A 15,333-nucleotide genomic window follows, 5' to 3' on the forward strand; every position below is an offset into this window, starting at 1 on the left:
GAAATCCAGTATCAGTTAACTTCTTTAATGGATTGTGACTTTGCTATTACATCTAAAAAGTCTTCCTGTACTCCATCCAGCCCATCTAGGTTTTCTCCTATGTTCTAGGAGTTTTATGGTTTTGCGTTTTACATTTACGTTTCTTTTCCATTTTGAGTTAGCTTTTGTAAAGGTACGACATGTACTTTTGTTGGCATTCATCCTGATTGGTGTTTTCAATAGCTTCCTGGATCTATGGTTCAGTTTTTGGCATTAATTTGGGGGAATCCTCAGTCATTGTTTCGAATATTTCCTCTGTTTCTCTTTTTTTTTCCCCTTTGTGTCTTCCTCATTATGCATATGTTACACCTTTTGTAGTTGTCCCACACTTCTTGAATATGCTGTCCTGTTTTTTCCCAGTTTTTCTTTCTTCCTTGCTTTTCAGTTTTAGAGTTCCTATTGCGATATCCTCAGCTCAAGGATTCTTTCCTTAGCCATGACCATCAAAGACATTCTTCATTGCTTTTACATTGTTTTTGATATCTAGCATTTTGCTTTTTTTGATTCTTAGAATTTCCGTCTCTCTGCTTACATTGCCCACCTGTTCTTGCATATTGTCTACTTATTCATTAGATACTTTAATATATTAATCATTGTTTTAAACCTGGTCTGATTAATTCCAATATCCCTGCCATATCTGAGACTGGTTTTGCTGCTTGCTCTGTCTCTTTGAAGTGTGTTTTTTTCCCTTTTAGTGTGTCTTGTACTTTTTTTTTTTCTTGCTAGCCAGACATGATGTGCTGGATGAGTGAACTACTATAAATACACCTTGAGTAATGTGGTGGTAAGGCGTAGGGGGGCAGGGGGAGCATTCTATATAGTCTTACGATTATGCCTCCGTCTTTAGTGAACCTGTGCCTCTGGCCTACAAACTTCACTATTACTTCTCAGTGCCACTTGTTTTTACTCTCCCTCCTTAGGTGGGACAGGATAGGTAGAATGGACTGGAGTTGGGTCCCTTCCCGCAGGTCAGTTAGACTCTTATAAAACATGGGCAGGTTAGGCTTTGGTTAAATAGTTTCTCCTGAGGACAGGTCATGGCCCTGGTGGATTTCAGAATGGTTCCTTTTCTCCTCCCCATGCAGAAGCACAAGGGGATTTTTCTCTGATATTCACTGTGAGAACCTGGTAGTAGAACTCCTGGAGGTGAATCTCACAGTATTGTGGAGCCACCCCCTCCTCCCCTTGTAACTTGGTCTCCTCTTAATTTTTTATCTCAAATTTGTACACTTAAGCCTATAGCAGTTAATTCAGTTACAGCTGGTTTTGAAGAGGTTGATACTGATGGGTTTCTCCTCCAGTAAGTTGTGATTTTCTATATTTGCCTTCTGTTGTTCTCCAGTTTGGGAGGCAGCAGTTTGCTCTGTGACCTCACTTCTCTTATGGATCTAAAAAGAGTTGTTGATTTTTCAGTTGGGTTCAGCTTTTTGCTTGTTAGGATGGAATGTTTGACTTCCAAGCTTTTTACTTGCTAGACCAGAAACCAGAAACTCATGCCTGTTCCCATCACTTTTCTTATCCCTCTCTCTCTCAACTTGTTAGCTGTGTTTACATATTTAATATTGATAACATTTACATCCTATTCTAAACCCATAATTCTTAATTGTTTAATATGTTTTGACTTTAGGTTGAATCTAACTGAGAATAAACCAAAGTATTTATATTATGATGAGACAAATATGTTTATTGCAAATCCATGTATGATACTATGATTACATTTTCATACAGTTTTTCTCTCCTAGACTTTCTCAGTTGCCTTTCTTTTTTCTTGCACTGTTTGCCTTAATATCCATTCCTTTCCCTTAATTTTTTCTGAAATCTTCCTTCTGGAGCCTTCTGTCATTTTACATACTGGGCCAGTTACATACTTATCATCCTGCAGCTTTTATTTCCTTACTTTCTTAGTGTGTATGTACTTTTTCCTGGATGTTCTTTATCTAAATTTTGGTGAATAACATCCTCAGATATTTTCGCAAGTAAGATTTTATAGGAGATAAGCTTTTTTTTATTTCTGCATCTATGAAAATGTTAGTTCTTTCCATCATCTTGTCTTGATGCTAGTCTGGATAAAGAATTTAGGTTGAAAATAATTTTTTTCTTAAAATTTTGAGGATGTTGCTTCATTATTTTCTGATGTTGATGGGAAGTCTGATTCCTTTCCAGTTGATATTTCTTCTAAGTAATCAATTTCTCTCCCCCTTATAACTCTCCCAATTCCTATTCTTGGTAATTTTAAGATCTTTGTTTTATCTTTGCTGTTGTGAAGTTTCATGATAATGTGTTTAGGAATTCTTTAACCTGTTAACGTTGAAAACTCAGTAAACTCTCAATCTGACAGCCTGTGTCCTTTATCTTTGGGAAAAAGATCTCTTGTTCTGTATTCTTTGTAGACCTCATTCTCATAAAAATTTGGTCCTTCTTGATTAATCCTGTTTGTTTTTCTCCCTCATTTTCTAATTCGTCTTTCTCCTACCTATAGACAAATTTTTCTTAGCTTCTAGTATTTCTCGTGAACTTTGTGTAGTTCCATACATCTTGTTCTCGTATTGGTCCTTTTGATAGTATCCTGTTCTTGTTTCATGGATGCAGTATTGTTGTAAGTTTTGTCAGAGTATACTCATGAGAGAGTGTTTATTATTTCCTAAATTTTATCTTTCCCTTGTTTTTTTCCCTCCATTTGTAAATTTAGCAGTTTTCTTCCCTTTTGTAGGCTTTCCTCAGTTGTTTGTTGATCTTTGGTAACTTGTTCTTATTTAGTGAGGCAGTAGAAAAACTGTGTATATAAGTTCTCTGTATTTGGACACAGCTCCTCAGAGGCTCACTCACTTTATGAAGAGTGGGTCAGATGTTTACTCTTTATTGGAGTCCTAAATGCTAGAAATAAGCCTTTCTCTGGGGCAACAACCCCTTTCTACATCTTCTGTCCTAGTATTTTACTGCTGTTTTCACTCTTTAGAGGTATAACTTTCAGGTTTTTGTTTCTTTTTACTTAGCGGGTAAAGTCTGGTTGCCAGTATTTGTGAGCAGCTGTAGAAAAAAAGAGATCTTCATCTCTGTCCCAATCTTGCCCTTAGTCATACATAACATTTCTGGATGAGTCCCTGATTTTGTAGGGTAAGTTGATTCTTCTCCATGGGTATTCTAGGCACTCATTTCTTCCACACTACTTTATTAAGCATGGCTCCATCTGGTTTCTGAGTGCTAAAATTTATTGGAATTTCCTTTTACCTCATGGTTTCCCCTTCCCTCTTACTTATTTTTGTGGATTTATTTCCTTACTATCTTTTTAATAAGATTCCTTATTACTATCTTTTTAATAAGATTCCTGAAGATGAGAGGGTGTAAATTACTGTGCTTAGTATACTGTCTTAAATCAGAAGTTCAAAATACTTATTAAGGCATGAGAGCATCCTATGTTTTAGAAGATTTTTCATCAAAAATTATAGTAAAACCCATTTTGGTGCTTAAAGGCATTGCTCTTGACTCTCAAGAAAATATGATTTTCAGGAATAACTTAGTGTCTGAAGTCCCTGACTAAGTAAAATACATTATGATCAGGGTAGAAAGTAAAAAGCAGTAATAATAGTATTTGTGGACCAGACACTGTCATAAGTGCTTTATTAAGTATAGCCTCATTAAATTCTCATACTAACCATATAAGGTAGTATTATTTTTCTCAGTTCACATATGAGGAAACTGAGGCACAGTAAATACCTGCTCAAGTATTATATGAATGATACAGAATGGTTCCTTAACCACATTAGGTCTCTATAGGTTTTCAAGTGAACTATAATCTATTTACCTATTTTCCCAGAAGTTAGTGGCTTTTTGGTAAATATTATGAATAGGGTATTCAGAAAAGAATTCAGTAGTGACTTATTTAGGGCCAATATTCTTTTGCAAAACCAATAAAATCAATGAAAACTAACCTCTGTCTATTCTTAGACCAGGCAGCCAGGATTCTGTGCTGGTTGGGAAGATGTTACAGTCTTTCAGAGTTTGTAGTACTTGACTCTGTTATAGTTTAAAGCATATTCCATATGAAGAAATTTGTCATGCAGTTGTACAAGTGCACAAAGATACATGCACAGTAATGTTTATGGCATTGTTTTTATTAGAAAGCTGGAAAAACAAGGTGTCCATCAATAGGGGATTAATTTGTAATAGATACACCAGTGCAGTGGAATGCTGTGTAAAATGGAGACCCATGTATACTGATATTTAAAGATACTCAAGTAATAGTGAAAAAAAAAATCACACAGTATAGCCTATATATATATATATATATATAAAGTGTGTTGTAAGTGTGTGCTCAAGTGTTTGTATACATGTAAAAAAAATTGGAAGGACATTTGAGAAGAATTTTTATTTCTTTTGGGGATTGTAAGAGCTTTTACTTCTGTGTCCTTAAGTACCATTGTATTTATTTTACCATGAGCACGTAGATTTTATAATGTTAAGAAAATAAAGCTTAATAGTTTTCCATAGCAATCAGTATACCAGCAATCACTAGCTGGCCCTTGGTTTCCTAGGTGAGTTAAAATCTAATGGAAGGGTCTGGAAATCTGTATGCTAACAAGGGTTTTAAATGGTTTTCACAGTCAGGCAACTGTGAGCATGTGCACAAATATGCATAATATAGACTATAGAGAAATTACTATAAAGATGATTAAAAGAATAAGACTACTTTGGATAATGCTGAACTAATAATAACATTTAAAATTTGAAGGTAATTAATGATTTTATAGGAAGTTATCAAACATTTTGGAGATAAAAAACCTAGTTTAGCCCAAATAACATTGAAGAAACTGAGGCACATACCAGAGACACTGCCCAGTCTGTGTCATAGGTGAATTCTGCCAAATTTTTAAGGAGTGTATAATTCCAAATCTTCTTTAGGTATTTTAGAGCATGGAGAAAAAAAGTAAAGCTTGTTGTGAGTGCAAAGTCAACATAACACCAATTCCAAACCTTGCAGATACCCTTTTTTTTTTTTAACTTAATCATTTTAAGGTTGTAGTTAAAATTTTAAAAATACTATTTGAAACAGTAATACCCCATGACAAAATTGAATTCATTCCAGGGATCAAAGGCTGGTTCCATGTTAGGAATTCTATTTAGAGAATTATTAATAGACCAAAAAGAAAATCATGATCTTAGTTTTCTGCCAAAAAATGCATACAATAAAATTAACATCTAGTTTTGGTTTTTGAAAAAAGAAAGCTAGAAGAGTAGAACTTGCTGAATAATTTCTTAACAAAGGTATTGCAGAATGTTAGTCAATACCATGCTGATTGAACATTAGAAGCAGTCTTACTAAAGTTAGGGAAACACTGTAAATAGTCAGCCCAATTAAAATCTCAATTTATTTTGATAAATGATTTTAAAGATTATTCAGAAGAATAAGTAATGTGAAAGTAGCCTAGAAAATTGTAGAAAAAATAAATTGAGAGTTGGGCTTCCCTATTAAGTATTTAGATACTATAAAGCTAAAGTAACTGAAACAGAATGTTACAGTTCAGGAATTGCTGTGTAGAACTGTGTGGCATAGAGTCAGAAAAAAATACATGTAAATGTATTAGTGGCTTTCCAAGTTACAGGAGAAAAGAATAAAAACAAATATACTCATATTGACAGTGGGAGAAAAAATTTCGTAACCTTTTTGAAACGGCAGTTGGTAGTAGCTAAATGTGTTTTTGAATATATATGTATACTTTGGTCCAGCAGTTCTGCTCCTGGAAATTTATTCCAAGTATTTCTTTAAAGACAAATTGTGTCTAATTCACAAGACTATGAAGATAAATCATACTTCTTGATACTGTTTCATCAGAAATTATTTTTGTGAATTTGTATGTCAAAGCTCCTTTCTTCCCCTACTACTTTCAAAGGCTCATGGCCTCTCCAGTTTGGGCTAGCTTAGAGTAGTCAGTGACACATATGCGTGACTTGGACCTCAAAGTGAGTTTTTTAGGTGATACAGCCAGGATCAATTGTAGAGAAATAACTGCAAATACTGTCTTTGAGCCCTTTATCTCCCCTTTCAAAACCTTCTTCTTGTTTTTTTGAGGGATGGCCCTTTGACATACAAACTCTTAAAATTTTGTAATGTCTGATGCAGTAGAGAGATAGTATTCCTCCTTGCTTTCCTGCTCTCCACCATGGCCCATGAAAAGAGCTTTGGGTTTGGAATTAAAACACTTGGTTTCTAGAGCCAGTTCTTCTGCTAATTAGCTCTGAGAATTAGAGAAGGAGCAAAATTGCCCTTCTGAACTTACTGTCTTTCAGAGCCAAGCATCTTAACTCGTTAAGTAGCATCTTGACCACTTCGGTTCCTCCTGTTTGTTCCTTAATCAGTTGCAAACCAAATTTTATTCTGCCACATCTCTACAACTGCTCAAGCAGCAAAAACTTCCTAATTGCAAAATAAAGAGAACAATTTTTCTCCTTTTTTATTTGGTCCCACTAATTCCCATTTTTTAAAATTACCAGTTTTCTGATTAAATGATATAACATATTTTTTATGTTATACAGACTCATGTAAAGAAAACAGAAATATCCCTTGATCTCAGCATCCAGAAATAAACAGTGGTATATTCAGTACCATTTATATGTACATGTCTTAATAAAATTGATATTATACTTATGTATATACTGCTTTGTATCCTGTCTTTTGTTTTCATAACATTAATACTGTAAGCAGTGAGTTTTAAAGGCTGTGTAGTTTTCTCATTATTTGGTTGTTCCATAATTAATTTTATCTGTTTTATTAATGTGGTAGCTTTAGGTTGCTTCTCATTTTGCCTTTGTACATAAATCCATATGTGCAATGATCATTTTCTTGAAGGCTTGCTCCCGCCTTCCAAAAACCTCTTTCCACTGTTGGTTCCCCATTTCCTACTGGTACTTTTCCCCCACTGACTCTTTCATAGGCTCCCTTTTACATCTGCTTTTTAGGTAATGGTGTTTTTCCATTTCCCTTCACTGCTCTGGGATTGTGGTGATCTCATTTACTCCCCAGCTTTAGTCATCACCTATTGTCAAGTTCCCAAATATGGAATACGTCTCCACAGCGTGTGTTCTTCTGCACTCCTGACTGTTCTTGGGTATCTCCTCCTGAATGTCCCACAGGCACCTGAAACATTTATAACCAGGATATGTAAACTACATATGATTTCCTTTGAGGTCTTCCCTTTATCTTACATATACCTGGCATATTTTAGATGCTTTGTTTTATAATCGAAAGTGTTTAAGAAGTGCAACGATCCCTTAAGGGTGCCGAGTGGGTGGAAAAGGGTAGCAGATAAGGGCAATAATCATACAAAAATTCCTGCAGAACCTGCAAGGCTGTGTGGCCCTCCTTTTCTTCATAGTTCCCTTAATGTCAACCTGCCTCTTTATCCTTGCCCTTTTAAATTTCACCCAGAAGTGATGCCCCTTAGTGGCAGAAACAGGAACTGCTTCCAGTGCTGATAAGTCACAGTAAAAATGATAGTTACCTTGTGCATGTAAAATAAGTAGTTATTGTTATTGTGATACACTGCTTAACCATTGATAGGTGCTTTTGTGTAATTCTCTTTATTTCTGACTTAATACCATAACACTGAGGTACCTTAATCTTTCTTTGAGTGTTTTGGGAAAAACAAAAAGACTAAATATGCTCCCTTTCTACAAGAATTTGTGTTTTTTGAGAGGTAGAGACAAGGATACTTAGTGCTTTTTAAAATTTTGAATACTTTATAATGCCTGTATAGTAGATAGTACTCCAGCTTCTGAGTTAAAATTCAATCTCATAACCTAAAATTCTCTTTTTTTGTCTGATACTTGTAGTAGCCAGTCTAGAAATGCTTGTTGAATGACTAGAATGATCTGTGTAGGTCCTTGAAAGCCTTAAGGCTTTAAAAACAGAAGTGAAAATTGTTTTTAAGGAAAGTGGTATAACCACATTAAATACAATCTGGAAAATAAAGAGGAAAAAATCCTCCTCTTAATCTCACCTACAGAATTGCTAATATAAATTTTATATATCTGGTTATTTTCAAATTTGTGTTTATGTGGTTAAAATTATGTCACCTGCTTTTCCCCCCTTAATATGTTGTTTTATGACTTATTTTAAATGGCTCCATAATAACCTACTAGTTGCCAAAACTTTGGGTCCTGTTGTATGCACAGTGTTTATAAAGAAGAGTGGATGGTACAATGTTTCCTTAAAAATATAACTCTTAAGAAAAAATACTTATTCTAATAAAATAAAATTGTTTATCACATGGACTTTAATGAGTAGAAGAATTATAACCTTCACATCATAATGTCAGTACCTTTTTATTTTCAAACACATAAATCTGGAACTTAAGGGAGTTGGTCACCAGTTGAGAGTCACATACCATATATCAGCTATGTATTTTAGAGAAGTTATAAGCAGAAGTTATACAGCTGCTTATTTGGAGAATTATTGTCATAAATCTTAATATTAACATGGTGTTCTTTTATAGATTATGGAGCTTTGTGGTGCAACAAGACTTGGTTATTTTGGAAGAAGTCAATTCTATATAGCTTTGAAACTTGTAGCTGTTGCCCAGTCTGGTTTCCCTTTAAGAGTGGAAAGTATAAATACAGGTAAATATGGAATATATTAGTAACTGAAGTGAAAATAGACTTCTAATCACAAATGAAGTAAAGTCAGAACTGTTGAATCTCTCTGATATTATAGTGGCATTTGTAAACATCATGAATTTATTTTTACTACTATGCTTTTTCCATTTGTGATATTAGAAAAATATATCTATCTTAAATCTGTTGTGGCATATATGTACTTCATAGATATCTGATGATAATATAAAAACTGTTAAAGTGGTAATTTTTTTTTCCAGAATTAATTGACTAAAAATTGCCCAGAAAGAATTTAGCTGAAAAATTTATCAAGGTAAATGATGAATTGTAGTGACCATTTTCATATATACCTTCCTTATACACTTACTATAAATATAATTCTTAAATATAAAACATTGTACTTCGTGTTGTCCTATATGGGAAAGCTTTGAAAGTTCCACTTGAAATTAGAAAGTATTAGTTAGCCAAACTTTCTGAATGATAGAGACAGTATAAAATACCAGCAGACTAAAACCTATTTATAGACATCTGACTGCCTTGTGTCACCTGGGGTAATTTGTTTTTCTGTTATTTGGAGCTTTGCTGATGTTGAAGGAAATAGAAATTCTGTAAATATAGGCACTTAAATGCAGAGTTCTGTTGTTGCCATAGGGAAAGGGGGAAAGAGAAAACTTGAGATTTTTTGTTATATTAGAGTTTTTCTAGTTTTAAGTACTAGCTCAGCTTATTAGTCATCTGGAGCTTTTTATTGTGGACTTATGGTTTGCCACACAACATTCTTCTAGATTTGAGAGTTTTCATTCTTTTCAGGTAATTTTGAATTACTTTACATAAATACTGAATCTTAATATTTCCCCTCCTTAGTGTGAAGATTCTAAAGAAAGAGGCAGATAATCATAGTGGAAGGAACTACACATTCTTCTAAAAATTATTCTGTTAGTGTATTGTTCTAGTCTAAAAGAATGAGTTGTGATTGACCTGCAGAGAAATTCTCAGTCTTTATCTTCTCTGTTTAAACCGACTGTAGAATATCTGCCTGTTGGAGTATCATAAACGAGACTGAAGTAGATAGACAGATACTGAAGTAGTGTCCTTGGGAGGTGAACAGTGAGATATTTTCAGTAATTTCTGCCATGAAAACATTAATGTAGTCTCAAATGTAGTGACATGTTACATGTTTTACTCAGAGCTGTAACATCTTTAGAGAAGTAGTGTGAGTAGAAACAGTCTAGGCTTTGAGGTCAGACTGACCTGGGTTTACATCCTAACAGTCAGTTACTAACTTGTCAGTGACCTTGGCATTTTGGAGCCTCAGTTTCCTTATTTGTAAAATAGGGACTTTGCAGGGTTGGTATGCTTATGAGGTGAGGTAAATAAAAAATCAGTTAAGGGCCAGCCATGAAATGGGCACTTAATACAGCTATTAGGACCCCTTAGAAGGACATTTGGTGTTACTCCTACTTTCGAAGTTATAGTCTTTCTAAACAATTAGACAGAGATGATGGTCTAACTTTTGCAGTGATAAACATTTTCTGTCTGTTGTTCCTCCATCAGTTTTTGCAAAAATTCCTTCTAATAATCTAATTTGTCTCCTTTTTCAGTTTTTTGAATGTGTGTCCTTTTTCATTTTAAATTCATAATTCTTTGTGTGGTTAACAGTAAAGGACCTTCCTCTGCCAAGATTTGTTGCTTCAAAGAATGAACAGGAATCTCGCCATGCAGCCTCATATTCTTCAGATTCTGAAAATCCGGGGTCTTATTCTGGTGTTATTCCCCCACCACCTGGCAGGGGGCAAGGGAAAAAGGGATCTGTAAGCCATGATACTGTCCAGCCTCGCACATCTACAGATCAGCAGGTAATCAGGTGCCAGTAAATGTATAGTTGATGTCCTGTATAGATGGTATACACTCAGACATTTATTGAGTGCCTCAATAATGACAATGTTACCTTAAAATTTAAATTTTAAAATAATACTCTTTCCAGGAACCTGCATCTCCTGTAGTTTCGCCACAGCAGTCCCCACCAACTTCTCCACACACATGGAGGAAGCACAACCGTCATCCCAGTGGGGGAAATAGTGAGAGGCCTCTTGTAGGACCTGGGCCATTTTGGTCTCCCTTTGGTGAAGCACAATCAGGTATCTCAAAATTCTTTAGAATTAACTGTTATTTACTAAGGGTTGTAAATTGAAAGAAACTTGATAGCATTCTTTTAAGAGTTGACTCCAAGAATTTTGAATTATAAGTGATTTAAATAGAAGCAAAAGCTAACTGAAAATTTGTAGGTAGATATAGCACTTGAGCAGTAGTAATTGTGTTTTCTTAAGTCTATGATGTTTAAACAAGATTTTATAGATCCAGGTTCTCTGAAGACAAAATGAATAAATAATTATTTCCCAGAATATTAGATATATATTAGTTTCAGTTTTGATGAGGAAAGCAGAGTAATAATTAACAAGATTTAAATTAGGTATAATTTTAAATTGACAGAAAAGATTCCAGTTTGGAAATAGTTAGCATTTCTTCAGAGTTAGAGTTTGAAAGGACACTTTCCGTATTATGTGTTTGGTGATTTGTTACAATAAAGAACCTGGTGACTTCATTTTTTTCTTCAAAAGTGAGTTGATATGTTTACCCATTCTGCTTTTAGGTTCATCTGCTGGTGATGCAGTCTGGTCTGGCCATTCTCCACCTCCACCGCAAGAAAATTGGGTCAGTTTTGCAGATACTCCACCAACCAGTACTCTTTTAACCATGCATCCTGCTTCTGTCCAGGTGTGACATTTTATTGGTATTGCATTTTTATTTGCTTCATTCAGAGTATTGCTGCAGTCATTGTTTTTACATTTTGCTATTGCAAATTTTATAAATGCAAGTTCACTCTTTTATTAAAAAAACAGAACTCTGCCTTATGGCTTTAAATCCATTATCATTGGAATGTTTCATTAAAAGTTTTGGCTGATATTCTTTCTAACTCCTTAGTGAAGTTTTGAAAGTTTTCTGCATCTAGGAATATATTTGCTTGGCTTACTTAGCACATTTTTCATCACTTTCTGTTGCTTACATATTGCTATCATTCTACAAATATATAATCACTTCGCAAAAACATTCATTAACGTGGTCATAACAAATATGTGGTTTGCTGATGAGTTTGTGAAGATTTCTTCATATTTTAATCATTCACAAAAAGTAAGTTTACTTTCAGAGATAACTAACTTAACAATCTTGGTCCATATAGTCATATAGATAGATGCTGTACTGAGGAAAAAATGTTTCATTACAGGACCAGACAACAGTACGAACTGTAGCATCAGCTACAACTGCCAATGAAATTCGTAGGCAATCAAGTAGTTATGATGATCCCTGGAAAATAACAGATGAACAAAGACAGTATTATGTAAATCAATTTAAAACCATTCAGCCTGATCTAAATGGATTTATTCCAGGTGAGTTGTTAAAAACAGAAATTCTTCTAGATGGGGCAGGACAAAGTTTCAATTTCATAGTCTCAAAGACTTGGTTTTACTGGTCAGAGATTATAAAAAATAATTAATTCTCAAATTGTTTTAAAGAGTTTATGTTCACTGGAGAGCAAAAACATGACATCTTTAGATGTTAAGGTTACCGTCTTAAGACTCTTACCTCATTTTATTCTTGGATCTGTAAGTACAGAATTACATTAAACAACACTGTTTTAATATTTCAGGATCTGCAGCTAAAGAGTTTTTTACAAAATCAAAACTTCCTATTCTTGAACTTTCTCATATTTGGTAAGTGCAGTATATCATTAGTTGGGTAATGTGGGTTGTTTCATAGGAGTTTCCAGCAGGTAGACATTTGACTCTTAAAAAATAAACTATTATAGTAACCTTTTCAAAATGGTTCTCCAGCAACTCAGTATTGCCTTACAGTAGTCAGCTTCTTGCTCACTCTCTGAAAAGAAATGAGTATACAGTAGTTCTTTAAAAAATGCTAAAATTCTTTAAGTTGTATCAACTGTTTCTTTGCTAGCATAATGCATGGAATAAAAGCTAGTTTGCTCATATATAGTTATGTTTATAACACTGGGTTTTTAACAAGTTTGTTAAGTTCTGTATCAGGTTATGAGCTTAAGAACAGTGCTTAGCTTCCATTTAAATAAAAACTAAGACTCAGGATAGCTGCCATATAGTTGGAATTAGCCATTAAAACATAAATCACATTCACAAACTACTTTTTGAAAGCAATGATCATGTAAATATAATTTCCATTTTATATTAATGTATTTCTCTGTATTCTAAATTATTTTGTTAGTAGGGTTTTTAGTAGCAGAGGAGGTAGGTAGATAATGCCAAAGACTGAAAAATCAAGAATTGGTGATACATACCTACTGTTTGTAGCTTAAGGTGATAAATACAAAAGTGGCTGCCTCTGCATCTAGAAAATGGAAGGACAGTGGGGTGGGGCTGCTGTTTTCTGTATTAAGCCTTGTAATCTTATTGGATGCTCTAAAGTGCACACATGTAGAACCTTTGATAATAATAAAAACAGGTTTAAAAAATTTCAGTGACTTATTAAATGAGCCTGACTTTAACTAAATCCTGTTACTAAGAAAGCATGCATGTTAAAGGTCATTTTTGGGGGACCTTACTTATTGGGGCTACTTTTCAGCATTTTATTAGAATAATTTCAAGCATAGAGGAAAGTTTTAAGAATTGTGCCCTGAACATCTATCTGTATGCTCACTGCCTAGATTCTACAGTTAAACAGTTAGCTATATTTACTGTATAACACACCTTTCCACCTATGAGATTTTTAAAATTATTCCTTGCACTTTTTTCTGGAAAAGGATTTCTCTTCTTGTTGCGATGTAAAGGGATCCAAAGCAGAATATGATTATATTCATAATAAGTTTGTCTCCTTAGGGAACTCTCAGACTTTGATAAAGATGGAGCATTGACACTGGATGAGTTCTGTGCTGCTTTTCATCTGGTAGTTGCTAGGAAAAATGGCTATGATTTACCGGAAAAACTCCCTGAAAGCTTAATGCCCAAATTGATTGATTTGGAAGATTCAGCAGGTAAGACAATCAAGAACTGAAGAGACCTGATTGCATGCTTTGTAAATAACACTTGATTCTTAAAGCAAAAGCTAGATAGATGTTAAAACTTAGCTTGATAGCCTGAGCATTTCATTAAGAGCATGTAGATTTGCCATTGGAATAAGATTTTCAGGCTGAGCTTGGATTAATGATTTGTCTTATTTGGTCAACTTTAAACAATGAGATAAAGAATATATGCCAGTATTTCATTTTATGCTTGTGACTTGCTGAGATTTGGAGAGCATGTCACAGTATCTTGCTCTTTACCATCCTTTCATTGCATTACATATTGTCTGAAGTGGGTAAAGTAGCCTGTATTCACTATCAGCATTTTTCCATTTAATGTATCTTGATTTGTTGAAAAGAAATGTCTGATTTATCATTAGACCTTTGCAATCCATAAGCATTTCCCTTTAACAAGCTCTTTTCTTGAGATGCCAAAGAAATCTGCAAATTTTGTGTTTGATTGTAGATAATGCCATTTTGTTACTGTCTTTACAAGAATGCCTTAATAAAAGCTTATACATCCTGGCAGCTTTCTTTAAAGGGAAACAAGAATATAGGGGGTAAAAAAAATGAGTATATTTTTCTTAAATTCTGACTGAATAAAAAGAAATCTGATGTTAAATTCTTAATGAGTCTCATCTAAACTAAATTACTATTTTCTGTTTTCCTGTCTAAATTCTTTTTGGGATATTATTTGGAATAATTTTACAGAAGGAAATAGTTTGGCTCTCAAAAGGTCATTTATCTGTTAGGCAGCTTCAGTTGAGCCCAGAAGTACATATGATCTGACTCTATTACCTAAATTATACAGAAGGAATCATATGCATATCATTAGGGTCACAAAGAGAATAATGTCCTTGGAGTTAAGAATCAGTGTGCTTCTAGTTTTGCTAATGACTCCTGGACCTTGGGCAAGTTCTAACCATTTAACTGTGTGTTTTTTTTTCCTTCTGTTTCTCCACCTGAAATGTCATTCATGTTTCTAGACCTGAATTGTACACTGACCTTTTATTGACCAATAGATTGATTTAAAAATTTAGCATTAATTTAGTGCTTAGAAGCATTATCCGATGAGATTCCTAGGATTTTCTTGATCATCTCATATGGTTATTAGTAATCAGATAACCTATAACTTGAGTTGAAAGCTAAGTATTTTTGTGAGGTAATTTTGCTTCAGACTACTTTTTTAGGATTGTCTTAATTAAGAAACAAGCAAAAGAACTTCTTTGTTTAGCTTATTTGATAGTATAGCCAAAAGGGAAGAAATTGTTGTAGCTACATACTGCTGTATCATTGATTTAAAAATTGGGCCTTTACTGTATCTGGAGCTTTTCAACAACTTAAATTCTTTACAAACTGATAGCATACTAATATAAGAAAATAATTTAAGTTAGGCTAATTCTCTTGTATGTCATTTTTAGAGACTTGTGTGATTCTGTTACCTGTTGCATTCAGATTGCTGGATCTGACTTTTTGAAGTAGTCAGTGAAGTTTTTTTTCTTCTTCTCTTTTTATTTAATTTAAATAAAATCAGGTTCCTTGTTAACTTGATCTACTGCCTGAATTTTAGGGCTAATGATTCAACAAGTTCTTTTCTGGAC

General features: G+C 34.0%; 1 protein-coding gene across 6 annotated transcripts in view; it reads left to right on the plus strand.

Moving 5' to 3' along the window:
- REPS1 (RALBP1 associated Eps domain containing 1) overlaps positions 1 to 15,333 on the plus strand; it is an 87,132-nt gene that overhangs the window by 35,515 nt on the left and 36,284 nt on the right. For 5 of the 6 annotated variants that reach the window (XM_036903670.2, XM_036903668.2, XM_036903669.2 and 2 more), the window contains exons 2-8: positions 8,529 to 8,652; positions 10,306 to 10,502; positions 10,631 to 10,784; positions 11,297 to 11,421; positions 11,930 to 12,092; positions 12,353 to 12,416; positions 13,551 to 13,705. In XM_036903670.2, the coding sequence (XP_036759565.2) occupies positions 8,529 to 8,652; positions 10,306 to 10,502; positions 10,631 to 10,784; positions 11,297 to 11,421; positions 11,930 to 12,092; positions 12,353 to 12,416; positions 13,551 to 13,705 (982 nt within the window). The remainder of the gene's footprint in view (positions 1 to 8,528; positions 8,653 to 10,305; positions 10,503 to 10,630; positions 10,785 to 11,296; positions 11,422 to 11,929; positions 12,093 to 12,352; positions 12,417 to 13,550; positions 13,706 to 15,333) is intronic. The other variant, XM_036903671.2, reaches the window with a different exon arrangement.

The sequence above is a fragment of the Manis pentadactyla genome, chromosome 12 (genome assembly GCF_030020395.1).
Source record: "Manis pentadactyla isolate mManPen7 chromosome 12, mManPen7.hap1, whole genome shotgun sequence".
Lineage (NCBI taxonomy): Eukaryota > Metazoa > Chordata > Mammalia > Pholidota > Manidae > Manis > Manis pentadactyla.